We start from the raw sequence: 15006 nt of genomic DNA on the forward strand, positions 1-15006 counted from the left end.
ATTCACAGACCCATCACTGAGATTTAAAAATTTAAATATCAAAAATTTAAAAAGTTTTGAGACTTCCCTGGCAGTCCAGTGGTTAAGACTCCGTGCTCTCAATGCAGGGGGCACAGGTTCGATCCCTGGTCGGGGAACTAAGCTCCCACAAGCTGCGTGGCGTAGCCAAAAAAAAAAAAAAAGTTTTTTTTTTGGAGAATAGCCTTCTAGTTATTTTTTATGTATCTGCATATAGTGTGTATGTGTATATATATATATATATATACATACACACATAAAATATTTTATATTTATATATATAATTTATATTTTATGTACAATATTTATATCTAACAGTTAAATGGGGCCTATTTTGTGGCAAGCACCACTTTAAGCACTTTATACATATTACCTCATTTAATCCTTTCAACATCCCTATGAGGTAAGTACAAATATTCCCATTTTACAGATGAGGAAGCTGAGGCATCAGAAAGGTTAAATGAATTGCCTGGTGTCACACAGTAAATGGCACAGGCAGGATTTGAACCCAGATCTCCTGGCTCCAGAGTCGATGATCTTAATCACAATGTCACATTACTTCTCTCTCTCTCTAGATACATATTTTTTGAAATAAAAATTCAGATCACACAGTAGCTCCTGAATCACATTCCAGATCAGTAACTGTTCTCCCTCACCATTTCTAATGACTGTTCCACAGTATGCCATGCTCCACTGGATGACTCTTCCCTAATTTTTTTAACCAGTCCAATGGGAAGGATGTGGACGGGCAGAAGTGTCTAATGGGGAACAGACGTGGTAGTGGGGGGATGGTGTGGTGTGGGCTGAATAATGGCCCCCAAATATATCCAGGTCCTAATCCCTGGAACCTGGGAACGTTACCTTATGTGGTAAAGACACTCTGTAGGTGTGATTAAATTAATGATTTTGAGATGGAGAGATTTTCCTGGATTATCCAGATGAGCCCTAAATGTAATCACAGTCTCTTTATAAGAGGGAGGCTGAGGGAGGTTTGACTAAAGAAGAGGAGACGTGAGAACAGAAGTGAGAGGTTGGAATGACGCCAGGAAGAGGTCGAGAGCCAAGGAAAGCAGCCAGCCTCCAGAAGCCAGAAGAGGCAAGGAAATGAATTCTCCTTGAGAGCTTCTGGAAGGAACCAGCCCTGTGGGACGCCTTGATTTCGGCTCAGGTGAAATTGATTTTGGATTTCTGGCCTCTAGAACTGTAAAGGAGTGTGTGTGTGTGTGTGTGTGTGTGTGTGTGTGTGTGTGTGTGTGTGTGTGTGTGTGTGTGTGTGTGTGTGTGTGTGTGTTGTGTGTGTGTTTCGCTGTGCCACGCAGCATGCGGGATCTTAGTTCCCTGACCAGGGATCGAACCCGTGTCCCCTGCAATGGAAGCACGGAGTCTTAACCACTGGACTACGAGGGAAGTCCTGCTTTTGTGTTGTTTTAAGATGCCACGTTTGTGATGATTTGTAGCAGCAGCCGTAGGACACTAATACAAATGGTACAGACCAGTGTAGTCAGGGAAGAGAAGCGGCTACAGGGAGCCAGGTGACCTGGGGGCAAGTCCCTTGCCCTGTGTCAGTTTCCTCCTCCCTAAAATGAGGGGCAGGGGTTGGGCTCTTTGGTGCAGCAGGGGACCCCCAACCCTGGCAGGTGTGGGTGGAGCCAGCTCATGGGGCTTTCACAGCTGCCGTGGGGAGATAATGTTTGGTCCCTTTGTGCCGCTCCCCCGCCAGCCTCTGTGTTATGGGACGCTGACAGCAGGAGAGGCCTAGGTTGCCTGGCCCCTGGGGGCTGGGGTGGGCCTCTGGCCTTCTTGTTTCCTTCCTGCACTCCTGCATCACTCCCCTCCTGCTGGCCTTCCCACCCAGCACTGGCCAGCCTCTCCAGCCACTATAACTGGGACTCGCTGGTCTGCTCTTGCTTCTTGGCCCTGGAGGGCAGGGACCAAGGTCCACGCCTGGGCAGAGGGGCCCGGCAGGCAGGCTGTTCCTCTTCTCACCCTTCCCCTACATTCCAACCTGCCCAGACCAGCAAGATGCGGACTGGGGACAGTCTGGCCAGAGCTGAGGTTGAGAACAGGGCTTCAGAGTCAGCAAAAGTGGTTTGAATCCCGGCTCAACATGTGCCCTTTTCTGGGGGGTGGGGGGACGCTATGGCTTGTGGGATCTTAGTTCCCTGAACAGGGATCGAACCCGGGCCCTCAGCATTGAGAGTGAGAAGTCCTAACCACTGGACCGCCAGGCAATTCCCAACATTTGCCCTTTGTATGAACCGGAGGAGTCCCTTCCAGCTCTGAGCTGTAAGGCAAATATTGTGCCCGTCTTGCTCGTGAGGAAACTGAGGCTCAGAGAGGCATGAGATTTGCCCAGGATCACGCCGCCAGGTGCCAGGATTCAAGCACAGGCCTGCCCCACTTTTCTCCGGCTCTCTGTGGCCTCCTGGCCAGGAGAGCAGCCAGACGCCAGGTGTCACCTACCTGAGGTGAGGCAAGGAGCACCTGCCCCTCAGTGAAGGTCCCTGCAGGTGGGTCGTGGTGTGGTTCCAGGCCGCCAGGCCTGCTCTGGGGGCAGGGGCCCCAGCAGACCCCATGGCATCTTCACCCCCCAAGCATGCAGCGGGAGTGGGGTCCTCTGACCTGCCTTCGAGGCCGCGTCACCTGCTCACGGTGAGGGCCTGGGCGAGTCCCTTCCCCTCCTGGAGTCTTAGTTTCTGCCTCTGTAAAATGGGGACATGGCGGCAGCAGCACTTGTGCCCTGTGTTTGCAGAGCCCCAGCTGGCGCTCAGCGATGGCGCTCCCGTGACTAAGAGATGAGAAGGTCTGGCTTCAGAAAGGAAGCACGAAGAGGATGGGCCAGATCCCACGGTGGGAGCTGCCTCCACCCCCATCCCATGCCAGAAATCCCAGGCCTCCTCACCCCGGGAAGGAGGGAGGGGGGACTGGAATGAAAAGCATTTAGGGGAAATCACTCTGTGAGTTTGGAATCCAGGATGGGGCAGGGGAGCTGCGAGATAAAACTCTTTATTAAGGACCGGCCATTTCCGTTTCCTGTCTCATTTCAACTTTCCAGCAGCCCTCCCAGGCTCGTCTGGAGGTAGGACAGAGGTCTGAAATGCGTCTCGCCGGGCTAAAATCAGGGTTGTCAGCAGGGGAGCGTTCCTTCCGCAGGCTCTCCAGGACTTGGTCCTTGCCTTTTCCAGTTTCTAGAAGCCGCAGCATTCCTTGACTCGGGCCTCATTCCTCCATCTTCAAAGCCAGCGACCTCGGGCTGAGCCCTCGCCCGCCTCCCCGCCTCTCCCTGCCTCTGTCTCTCACGTGGCAGGATCTTGTGACTCCATTGGATCCCCCTGGATAATCTAGGCTACTCTCCCTATTTTAAGGTCAGCTGATTAGCAACCTTAATTCCATCTGTGACCTTAATTAGCCTTCGCCATGCCACCTAATTCACAGGTGGTGGGGGTTACGACGTGGCTGTCTTTGGGAGGGGGTATAGTTCTGCTTCCCACACCATAGAACGTTTGGATGGGTTTTATCCGATTAGTAACTATTCGTTAAGCCTGTAGTGGGTGCCGGGCACCTACTGGGAACAGCAGTGAGAAAGCCAGCCGGTACTCCCACCCTCTAGATAGCGGGGAGAAGTGCAAGGGAGAAGAACAAACGGCATGGAACAGGGCTGCCATAGGAAGCAGGGTGGCCAGCGACAGCCTCTGTAAGAAAGTGACCTTCAATTAAAGACTGAAAGGAGGGATGAAGGAACAAAGGAGGGAGGTTGGCTTGGTGACACATCAAGTGTCACCCACCTCAGAGCACCTCCCAAAATTAACTTCTGTGCTGGAGAAGCCCCACTCCCAGCTGGAAGGAACTGAGGACCTGGGAACCTGGGACCTGGCCACCGTCCCAAGGAGAAGCCTGGACGGGGGCGGGCGGGGGTGGGGCGGGGACGACCAACTTGACAAGACCCAACCAATGGTTGGGAAATGGTTTATGCCCGTTACCCTGGTAACAAGCTGACGTAAGTGGCATATTTGTTTCCTGTGGCTGCCATGAACTTGGATGGCCGCAAACAATAGAAATGAATTCTCTCACAGTTCAGGAGGCCAGAAGCCAGAAATCCAGGTGCCAGCAGGGTTGGTTCCTTCTGGAGGGTCTGAGGGAGAAATCGTTCCTGCCTCTCCCCTCGCTTCAGGTGGCTGCCTGCAATCCTATTTTTTTTGGCCGCACCCGAGGCTTGCGGGGTCTTAGTTCCCTGACCAGGGCTCGAACCTGCACCCCCTGCAGTGGAAGCATGGAGTCTTAACCACTGGACCACCAGGGAAGTCCCAATCCTTGGCATTTTCTGACATGTCGATGCATCACTCCAACCTCTGCCTCTGTCCTCACGTGGCCTTCTCCCTGCGTGGCGCTCTCTTGCCTGTCCAGATTTCCCTCTTTTATAAAGACACCAGTCATTGGACTTAGGGCCCACCCTCACCCAGGATGACCCCATCTTGACTTGATTACATCTGCAAAAACCCTACTTCCAAATCAAGCAACGTCTGAGCTTCCCAGTGGACAAGAATTTTGGGGAGACACTTGAACCCAGCACAAGTGGTATATGCGTTTCACGCAAGGGCACACTTCTGTGTCTCCCTACAGCCTCTGAATGCCAGAGCCCCCTGGCACGTTCCCCAGGCTGCTTCATACAGTGCCCCACCAGCCAGTGGCACCAAGGGCTGTCAGTGGGGGGATGGGGACGGGGGTGTCGAGTTATTTAATGAACATTTCATTGAGCACTCTGTGCACTGGGCACTGCTAGAGGTACAACTGCAGACACATTCCCTGTTCCCAGAAAGCGGATAAAGAATGTCCAGGGGGGCCCTCCAGCATCTCTACGTCAGAAGGATGGGCAGGAACCAAATCTGAGGCTGGGGAGGGGCACCCAGTGAAGTGAAGAGAGGCACAGTGGTGTCTGGAGGTGCTTCAAGCAGGAGACAAGGGATCAGCTCGGCTCGACATGGGCTGAATCAGCTGAGGGCTGAGGAAGGACCAGACTCACTATCTCCTGGGGCACTGGAGACCTGTCAGAGCACCCCAAATACAATGACCATCCATTCTAAAGAGGGGGTGCGTCCAGAAGCCCAGAGCGGGTAGCTACTCTGAGGGGTAGCTTTCTCATGTTCTCTCATGAGAAAAAGGGATTTGTATTCTAACATGTAAACAGCCCCATGCCGTCCAAGCCCAGGTCAGGAAAACCACGGCTCCATCATCAGCTCTGAAACAACTTTATTAGAAGGCTGTTTTAAATGACAACTTCCAATTCTTTCTTAATTTGCTTTGTCACCAATTCCAGTTATAACTCTATTTATATATAACAATAAATCTTGCATTGATCTTTGCATCCTATTTAAATTGTCCTCATCAGGCCGTTCTGGTGAATGGAAGTGTGGCTGTGCAGTTGCACGCTGACCAGCATTACTGAGCAGGGGTAGCGGGGGGCCCAGGACAGAGGGGGCCTGCTTCACAGGTACGGGGGGGGAGCCGGCCGCCCTCTCCTCTGGCCCCCACCCCAAACTCACAGTGATAGGCACCTCACTGCCTTGTCTTTCAAAAAGGGTGAATAAAGAAATCCCTCCCAGTCTAAGAAATGATTTGGACTTCCATCCTGAACAGGGTTGAGATTCCCCCCTCTTCCTGGCCCCTGATCAAACCCTCAGATCCTAAGGCTTCCTAGGTGCTGGCCCTGCCCTGACCCGCCGAATGACCGTCTCTCCGTGATCAGGGCCCTTCTGCCTTCTTGCCTTTCTTCTGTCGCCAGTTCCGAAAGAAATTTCTTTGGACAGACATGGTGCAGCAGCGAGAAGGGTCACTGCCACGGCCCCCTCCTTCCTCTTCCCACCCCACCTCACAGGTGTTGGGAAGGTGCAGTCAACCAGGAACATAAATATGAATAAAAAATGAACTTGAAAATGACAGGCTATTAATTAAACACATCTATAAAAATAGTTAGGACATAACTCTGTTCAAATAAATACAAAATAAATAGGCTCCCAGCAGTGTGATACGTTGCGTCAGTGGAATGTGAGGCTGGTCCCACTTTGCCCCAGTTGGGATTGGACACGAATCCCCGGGGCGTCAGAAACAGACTTTAACGCGGTCGGCCGAGCCACTGGCTCTCTTTGTCTTCTCCCTGGAAGAGCAGAACTTGTACATTTGTCCGGCTTGTCTTTCTGAACAAAACCCTTTTTCCAACAATACATAATTAAGGCCTTGATCACCTTTTCCTTCTCTCACCAGGGCGTGCAGACTCAGGGCAGAAACTGCCCTTCCTGCTTCAACACAATGCCCACTGCCCTCATGCCGGCGGGAAGGGAGAGGGAGTTAGTTCTGAGCTGGTGCCAGTCCTGCCAGGGGCCGGGGCCCGCTCGGAGCCCCACGAGCCCCCCAGCAGCAGGGAGCAGAGGCCCTCTGGGTCCCAGGACCCATGAAGCCATGCGCCAGGACGCCAGGCAGCCTTGCCCTCGTCACGCACACGGGCATCCAGGTGCCCGTCTGCGGGGCAGCTCAGAAGCCAGACTCCTCCCTCTTCCCTGCCAGTGGCTGCGCTGCCGGTTGGGAAGTCGGCCTTAGGTCAGGTAGAACCACCCTTCCCCACGGACTGGGCGGAGAGGAGCAGCGTGGCGGGGGGAGTGGGCTGCGGGCCCTCCTCCTACCATTTAAAACAGCAGCAAGGAAGGAAGCAAGGTGGGCCCGGGGAGGACGCTCAGCAGGCCCGAAGGCGCCCCGCGCCAATGGTCTGGCTGCGAGGACGCGATGGAAGAACGAAGCCAGCCTCCCAGCCCCGCTATTCGGCAGGCAGCACAGGAAATGTCCTGTCCCCACGCACGCGAGCCTGTGTCCTGCTGAGCCCTGGACCCTGAGGAACACCCACAGGTCTTCCCTGGAATGGACCCGAGGGTCAGCCAGGGTCAGCAGGACAGACCCAGCGGGCCTGCCGGCTCTGCCCCCACCCCTGCAGGTGCGTCCAGGGTCTTCACAGCTTGGCTTAAGTCAGCTTAGTGTTGGCACATTCACAGAATGAGATGGCTACACATCCCGGGGCTGCAGGCCCAGGATCAGCGAGTCCGCGGGCAGGCTGGCCTCCCTCCCGTCACCGCGACTGCACGCCCAGGGTGATCTTCAGGTTCTCGTACACCACGTAGCTGATGCTCACGGCCGGAATCACCTTCATGAAGTTGGGGGCCAGCCCCCGGTACAGGCCAAAGGCCCCCTCGGTCCGCAGGATCTGTCTGAAGAGGCTGCTCATGGTCACCTCCGGGGCGCCCTCAATGGAGGCTGCAGGGAGCGAGGTCGCCCGTCAGGGGCCTTTCGCCGGCCCCTCCCTACGTCCCAACCTGCCCGGGGAGACGGGCCCCTGGGGACTGACTGGCCTAAGACCAGCCTTACCTTGGGCCTGCATCCGGGTCCTGACCAGGGCCAGTGGGTAGCTGGCCAGCTGGCCACAGGTGCTGGACATGGTGCCACAGGCCAGGAGCACAAACACGCCGGGGTCTGCACTGTTCACCGCATAGCGCTGCAGCCAGGCATTCTTAAGTGTCTGAAAGGGCAGAGGGGGGCGGGGATGAGCCAAAGGGCCTGCAGGCCCCAGGAAGAAAGGGCTTGTGAGGCAGTGAGAGACTGGGGCGCTGAGGGGACAGTTACCGGATCCACACAGGAGGCGTTGCCCCATCACATGGGATCCGCGAGGCCACTGTAACCTGATTCACTTGGCCTGGGCCAGCCTGGGGCTGGCTGGGCTCCCGGCCTGCCTGACCTTTGTTTCTGCTGTCACTGGGGATTTCTGGATAGGATGGGGATGCCGCAGGGGCAGCCCCTCCCTTCCCTCCCCCAAGAGCCAGACTCCTGTGCTCCGGAGTCTGCTGGGGGCCCAGGAAGCCCCCAGGGCATCGTGCTCTGTAGATCTGCCTGCCAAGCCCCTGGGGGTACAGAACCTGGGGGCTGCCAGGGGCAGGCAGTGTGACAGGACACCCCTGCAATGGACAGGTGAGTCTGGAAGGAGACAAAGGGGGGTGGAGGGGTGACACATGGCCAGGAGGGGGTTTCTGAATCTCTCCTGCTGCTCAAGGGGCCTGAGTCCTCTAGGGCCTCACCTCGTAGACGGCCAGGTCTATCCCAGCGTAGGGGATGATCCCCAGCATGTTGGGGACATAGCCTTTGTAGAAGGCGGCCATGCCCTCTCTGGCCAGGATCTTCCTGGCGCAGTCCAGCATGCCCGAGTACTGGCCTGTTTTGCGCAGGGCCATCCGGGTCTTCAGGACCTGCAGAGCCCAACGGAAGTGACGGAAGTGTGAGCCCGGCCCACTCTGCACCCTCACCTCCACGTACACTGCCCGCCCCAGGACTGACGTGGCCCTCACCTCCATCGGGTAGATGCTGCTCTGGGCGATGGCCCCCGCCAAGGACCCTGCCACAAGCCTCTCGTGAATCCTCAGAGTCTCCTGGTCACTCCCAACGAGACGCTTGATCTGGAACAGGGAGCAAACAGACTGATACCCCCCAGAGACCAGCATACCTGCTCCTGCCCCGCCCTTCCTCCCGGGGCCTGTCAGCTTTAGCCAAGACCTGGTGTCCCTGGCACTTTTGATGCTGCCCAGAAATGGAAGGAACTGGCCCCCAGTGGAACTGGTTGCTGGCACAGCTGGGGTCAGGCTCAGGCCTTCCCACCCCCCACCTAGCCCTGCTGTCCCTCAGGTACAAGGACTGGTTCCAGGTTCCAGGGAACCAGGGCAGGTCCAAGGCAGGGACCTCATTCCAGGGGAAGCTCAGGAAGCAGCTGCTGATGGGCGACTCTCCCTGGGGAGCTGGGTCCTCACCTGTTCATAGGCCATGAACTTGATGGCCGACTCGGGGGCAATTTTGAGGACGTTGATGCCATTGCCGCGCCAGAGTGATTTGGCCCCTCCTTCTCGAATCATCTGGGTGAAGCCACCCACGATGCACATGTTGTTGCTGCGGGAGGCGTGGACCTGGGGGGGGAGGACAAGCGGTCAGAAGGAGCTCAGCGGCCGCAGGGCCACCGCTGCCTGACAAAGAGCCAAGATCGACGGCAGCCAGGCTCCGCCCTCGTGGCACTCTGAGGCCAGCTCGGTACCCTGAGAGCCTAACGTGGCTGCTCTAGGTCCCACCAGATCCTGCTGTGCACCTGCTGGCGCCAACCCCATGCTAAACACCTCCACAAGGACTGCTTTAAAAAAAGTTGAGCTTTTTGGACTTCCCTGGTGGCCAAGGCAGGGGCCATGGGTTCCAGCCCTGGTCCGGGAAGATCCCACATGCCACGGAGCAACTAAGCCCGTGAGCCACAACTACTGAGCCTGTGTGCTACAACTACTGAAGCCCGCACGCCTAGAGCACGGGCTCCGCAACAAGAGAAGCCACCGCAGTGAGAAGCCCGCACACCGCAACGAAGGGTAGCCCCCGCTCACTGCAACTAGAGAAAGCCCGCGCCCAGCAACGAAGACCCAACGCAGCCAAAAAATAAATTAAAAAAAAAAAAAAAGTGAGCTTTTTATTATGGAAAATTTTCAAACATATATAAAAGTATAGAGGATTACATAATGAGCTTCCATGAACCCATAATGAGCTTCAACCATCATCAAACCAGCCAACTGATGCCCCCCACCCCTCCCCCTGCTCCCCCTCCCCCACCCCCATTAATTTAAAGCACCTCCCTGGCATTTTGTCATTTCACCCAAGGACAGCTTTTAGTCTCTACAGCATTCCTGGGGATTTGGCTAAGAAAAACACACTGATGAGGCAATTTGTTCGAACCCCTTAGTTTCCAGAGCAGTAGAAGTCCTGGGGCTGAAGTGACTCGCCGGAGGTCACCCAGCTGGGACAATGGGACCCCGGGTCGGGTCCCAGGCCCAGGGCTCCTCTCCCTGAACCACTCGCCTCCCTGATTCAGCACCAGAAGGGAGTTCTCATTCTTCCATCCATAGACCTCAAACCGAGGCAGGCCCAGGAGGCGCTGAGGGGGTAAGGAAAGGATGACACCTTTTCTGAGCAGGGTTCTTGCCACGAAAAGTGCCAGAACGCAAGTCAGGGGACAAGGGGGTGACTGGCCACTGTCCAAAAGACACTGGAGTCCACTGGTGTGTCCTCAGGCAGCTCGATTTCACAACCTTGCTCCCGACCTGGGTTCAGCATGAGCTGAACCTGCCCTGTGGACGTGGAGCTGGGTGCCCAGCCAAGGGAACGGTGTCCAGGCCAGGTGAGGATCTGTTCGCACTACCCCCCACGTGGTGGCCTATGTAAGATGCGCCTAAGGAAACAGGTTCCTGCCACACCCCAGTTCTCACTGGGGTCATCTGCCTCTGGTATGGCCCTGTAATGTGACTCCTGGCTTAAGGGCCTCAGATAAAATTAGATCAGGCCACCTAGGCCAGGATCTAATGTGCAAAAGGCCACCTAGGCCAAGATCTAATGTCATCCTTGTCTGAGCAATAATTCCAATCTGATTTACTGGGTTAGGAAAGTATGGGCCCAAAGCAGGGCCCCAGATAAGGGAGGGGAAACCAACCCACCAAAGAAACCCAAGGTGGAAACCAGGTGGCTTGGGGCCTGTTTTCCTGCGTACCTGCATGAGCACCTTGAGTCTGTCCAGGGGGGCCGTGCAGGTTCTCGATACAGCCCCCGCCCCACCGCCAGCCACCAGGTGTCTCCACCACATCCCCGTCTGCCTCTCCTCCACCGTGAACTCATCGGGGACCGTCAGATTCTCACCCACATCAAAGATCTGTGAGGAAGACCAACAACGATAAATCTAGCAGGCTCCCGACGCTTGTGGCAGAACTGCCGGCAGACAGCTAGGTCCACAGCCTTCTGCCGCCTAGAATGGACCCCCTACCCCTTCGCTATGTGGAGGCAGCAAAGCTCTGAGCTGTCTGTGGCCTTGGAGAGGCCCAGGTTAGAACTGAGAGCACAGCTGGAAGAACGCAGGTAGAAAACCATGCGGACAGCCCTTCGGGACACTGCCAGGGGCTCCTGCAAGAACAGCTGACAAAGGCACTGCAGCTGAGGATCACCAGGTTGGCTGTACTGGAAGGATCAAGTCAGGGATAAAAATTCTTCTGAAACCTGACGTGTAACCGGATCACGTTGGCAGAACATTATGCAAGACTTCTGCAAACACGAGAGGCTGTGCTGCCTGTGCAATGCCCTCTCTCCCAGGCGGCCTCCCGGCTCGGCAGGCAGAGCCAGCTCTGCTCCAACCTTGGGGCTGCAGGCCAGACCCACGGGGCCGCGGCTCCTACCCGCAGAGCGTTCACCTAATTTCAGCCAACGAAGATGCCAGGCGTCCCCTGAGGGCACCTCGGGAGACAGAGGAGGACCTGTGGCCTCCTCTTCTGGAGTCGACGGTCCAGGATGGATAAGACTGCCACCAGGGGATACTCAGCAAGGACCAGCAGAAAGGGACGCTCATGCGTGAAGGGGGCTCGTGGGCGAGGGGTCAATGGGGCCACTACCAGTGAGGGTGCAGAGCTCTGTGTGTTTCTGACCGGGGGTGAAAGCAGTGGGGAGGTATTCTTTTGCCATAGAGAGAAATGACACAAAACATGGGGTGGCCGGGGGGAGAAACTGAACAGCTCTGCTACTGGATCTCTGCAGAGCAGCCCTCAGGAGGCTTTGGAAGAACAAGGAGGCTCAGGGAGAGGGTGCTTACAGTGGACCCTGAAGAACAGGCAGCACGTGGGGACAGGAGGGCATTGTTTCTAGCAGAGGGAGCCCCGTGTTTGGGGCATGGGCAGGCCGTTCAGGTTGGCTGGCATGAGGGAGATGGAGGGAGCATGTGGAAGGCTGGCAGAGAAGCAGACAGCCCCACCACTGAAGGGGAGGTGGGCTGGGAACCCCCACCAGGATGGGGGCTGATGCTGGGCGAAGGGGCCCCTATGAACGGACGAGGGAGAAACCACCTTCCGGCCCCGGGAGCGCGGGGCTCACCGTAGAGTGCTTCCAGTACAGGATGATCTCAGGGATGTTCTCCACGGGATGCAAGAGGTGATAGTCTCGCCACTCGTTCCAGTCGATGGTCATTGTGCCATTCTTGTCCATGCTGCAAGACAAATATGTGGGTCGCCCAACTGTCAACAGGCCCCATCTGTCAGCCGCGCTTCCCACCTCCAGGGGAGCCGAGGGCAGGCGCGTGGCCACCAGGAAACCACAGAAGGCGCCTCTGCCCTGGAGGAGAAAAGGCCAGGTGGCTCCACATCCCACCTGGTACAAAAACGGGATCTGACGGCCCACGAGAACCCCGTTCCGATCGGGCACAGAGGTCAAGGAGGGAGGCGGTCCCGAGAGTGACACGGATACTTACTAGGTGACAGGGCCCCAGAAGTGGCCCGTTCGTATTCTGACAGACAGACAAAGGAAGATGCAGAGGAGAGAGGAGAAACAACACAAATAAGTGCTCTGAGCGGAGGTTAGTGACGCAAGCACATGCCACAGCACAGCACGAGGACGCGCCCTCCACGCGGAGGGGAGCAAGGGCCAGAGGCTGCCGTCCCTGGCCAGCCGGCTTCGGGCCCCTGGGACTTGGGGAGGCTCCGGAGGACAGGAAGTGGCTCTGGGGCTGTTCTGTGCGAGTTCCCAGCACAGCAATGATGCCAGTCCCCAGGACCACCCCTGGCCTGCGGGATGCCTTTCGGGGCAGCACACCTGAGCGTTGTGTTAAGAGGAAGTTCCCCACAGTGGAGGGCGGCCACGTGAGCCCTGCCCCTGAACGACCGGGCAGAGAAGGGTGTTCCTCGCTGGCCTTTCACCTACTAAAATCCCCCACTAGTCTTCTCTCTCAGCGGGTGGCTGGCGCTCAGGCACTCTGCCAGGTGATCTGTGATTCCACCACCGGAGCTGACCAGGAACCCGGGGAGCAGCTGGTCTCTGGGAGGGGTTACTTATTCATCCCTTCCAACCACCAGAAGCCAAAGTTCACAGAAACAGGGTCAATACAGTGAACGGCACGAGGGAGTGAGTCCAAGAAACCTTCTTTCGTCACACTTTTGTTCAACCAAACGCAGGGGCGGCTATGCACTCACCTCTTGAGGATTTTTTCTGCCTGCTGTTCAGATATCTTGACTCCCAGGTCCCGCAGGGACTGCATGATCTCCTGCGCGTCGATCCGTCCTGGAACAACAAAGGCCGTGAGCCGGAAGCCAGCCCTGCGGAGAGGCCCAGAACCGCTGGGCCCGCCGCTGGCCCCCGGGGGCAATGCTCACCATCATTCTTCTTGTCCAAACTCTTGAATACCAGCCTCAGTTTCTTCTCATGATCTTGGAGATAATGGACAAACTCTTCAAAGTCTAGCTGCCCATCGAGGTCTTTGTCGCCAGCTTGTACAATTTTCTATAAAACAAAAGTAAGGTTTTGTCCTTCAGCTTTTCGGGTCCCTCGTGGTGTCCCGTTCCCAGGAAACAACTGCTCAACCGTGAACAGAGGTGGCCCCATGACCCGAGACACTTCCCCTCCTCCACTCCCAGGGCCACCACCTGGATCCCCTAGGGCCGGCCAGAACCCAGCCAAGGACCCACCGTGTTTCCCTCATGAGAAAGAGGAAAAAGAGGCCGCAAGAGGAGCCCTTCTGACAGAGGCCGGCAGCGGTGGGCTTGGTACTTCCACCAGGCCAGCTGCCCGGCTCCCCTGCAGCTCTGTCCCTGGTGCCAGGCCTCAGCCCCACATGCTCTCTGCCCAAATGTGGGGTGGCCCTGGAGCTCCAGATTCCCTCAGAAACTCTGCAGCTTGCTCTTTTTATCCCTAAAAGTGGCACTGGCCCAAGAACAATTGGGGGCGACCAGGGTAAAGGTACAGGGCAGAGCCGGCCCCTGCCAATGGCTGCTTGGCAGAAATACTGCCAGAGAGAACTCTGGAGGATGGAGAAGTGGTAAGAGCAATGGGAACTGTTCTTGGGCCTGTGCGTGATGGCGCTGCCTGTCTCTGATCTCAGGGGAGCCAGGTGCTATAACCAACCTCAGCTCCCTTAACCAGGCACTGAAAAGCAGGGCAGCTCCACTTAGGAATAGTTCAGTGACCCAAGGAAGCTTTAAAAGACCCTTTCCTGGGCAGTGAGGTTCCAAAAACCTGTGCCTGCCCTTAGACATGAGCTCTGTTCAGCAGCTGCAGTCCGTTTTCGATGCTCAGCAACTGGAACTTTTCCACAAAAGCACAAGCACTTGGTCTGTGCCCGGGGTCCTGCTAAATGCTTTACCTCTAGTAACCCGCTGAATCCTCGCAAACAGGCCTGGGAGGTGGGTACTACCATTTCCCCCATTTTCCAGAGAAGGAAACAGAAGGTCACAGAGGCTTAGTAATTTATCCAAAGTCGCACAGTTAGGGAAGTTGGGGGGCAGGATTCAAGCCAGGCCTGATGGGACTCCAGAGCCACCTCTGTATAGTGTCTGCTGGCATTCTAAAGGTTAATCTCAAGAAGGTGGGGAACATACATGAGTCACTCCAACCCAGCAACACCCCAAAACTAGGACCAAAAATCCCCTAAGGAAAATGGTTAGAGTCTCCCTGTGTTGCCCAATTCTCTCAGCAAGAAATACAGTCACTCTCCACAAACCAGTGTGGGTTTCAAAGTCTTCTGAGCCAGTGGGTTTGGAAATTGATGGGCCATTGGCTAGCTGGTCCTCTCCAGATACTGTGTCACCTAACATGATCCAAAGAACAGCTCAGGGAGGGTGTGGCTGGAAGGGGAGACACAGGCTGGCACGTGTTCTGTCAGCTGTCTGGAGTTACGTTAACTTCCTGCAGACGTCTGTGCTCCCCACCAAAATGCAGATTACATATAGGTTAAGCACCCTAGATTTATGAGAGGAGCAGAAATAGAATCTGCACGTCATTTAGACAGGAGGCGAACGCTAGGCACGAAGCTCATTGGTATCTGGGTTGCTCTGGCACCAACGCGATCCATGTGCCTTGTTGGGTGGGTGCCCGTGACACAGACAACTCAAGGACATGCTCATGCAGCTGATT

At 56.1% G+C, this 15006-nt stretch overlaps 1 protein-coding gene across 9 annotated transcripts in view; it reads right to left on the reverse strand.

Annotated features, from left to right (window-relative positions):
* Positions 1-5248: 5248 nt before the first annotated feature.
* SLC25A25 (solute carrier family 25 member 25) overlaps positions 5249-15006 on the reverse strand; it is a 32993-nt gene continuing 23235 nt past the window's right edge. For 5 of the 9 annotated variants that reach the window (XM_067743143.1, XM_067743151.1, XM_067743144.1 and 2 more), the window contains exons 2-11: positions 13251-13377; positions 13071-13158; positions 12353-12388; positions 11980-12091; positions 10616-10774; positions 8853-9005; positions 8397-8504; positions 8130-8297; positions 7426-7576; positions 5249-7314 (exon numbers count right to left, since the gene is read on the reverse strand). In XM_067743143.1, coding sequence (XP_067599244.1) covers positions 7130-7314; positions 7426-7576; positions 8130-8297; positions 8397-8504; positions 8853-9005; positions 10616-10774; positions 11980-12091; positions 12353-12388; positions 13071-13158; positions 13251-13377 — 1287 coding nt within the window. In that variant the 3' untranslated portion in view covers positions 5249-7129. The remainder of the gene's footprint in view (positions 7315-7425; positions 7577-8129; positions 8298-8396; positions 8505-8852; positions 9006-10615; positions 10775-11979; positions 12092-12352; positions 12389-13070; positions 13159-13250; positions 13378-15006) is intronic. The other 4 variants (XM_067743146.1, XM_067743148.1, XM_067743150.1 and 1 more) reach the window with 2 other exon arrangements.

The sequence above is a fragment of the Pseudorca crassidens genome, chromosome 7, assembly GCF_039906515.1.
Source record: "Pseudorca crassidens isolate mPseCra1 chromosome 7, mPseCra1.hap1, whole genome shotgun sequence".
Taxonomy (NCBI): Eukaryota; Metazoa; Chordata; class Mammalia; order Artiodactyla; family Delphinidae; genus Pseudorca; species Pseudorca crassidens.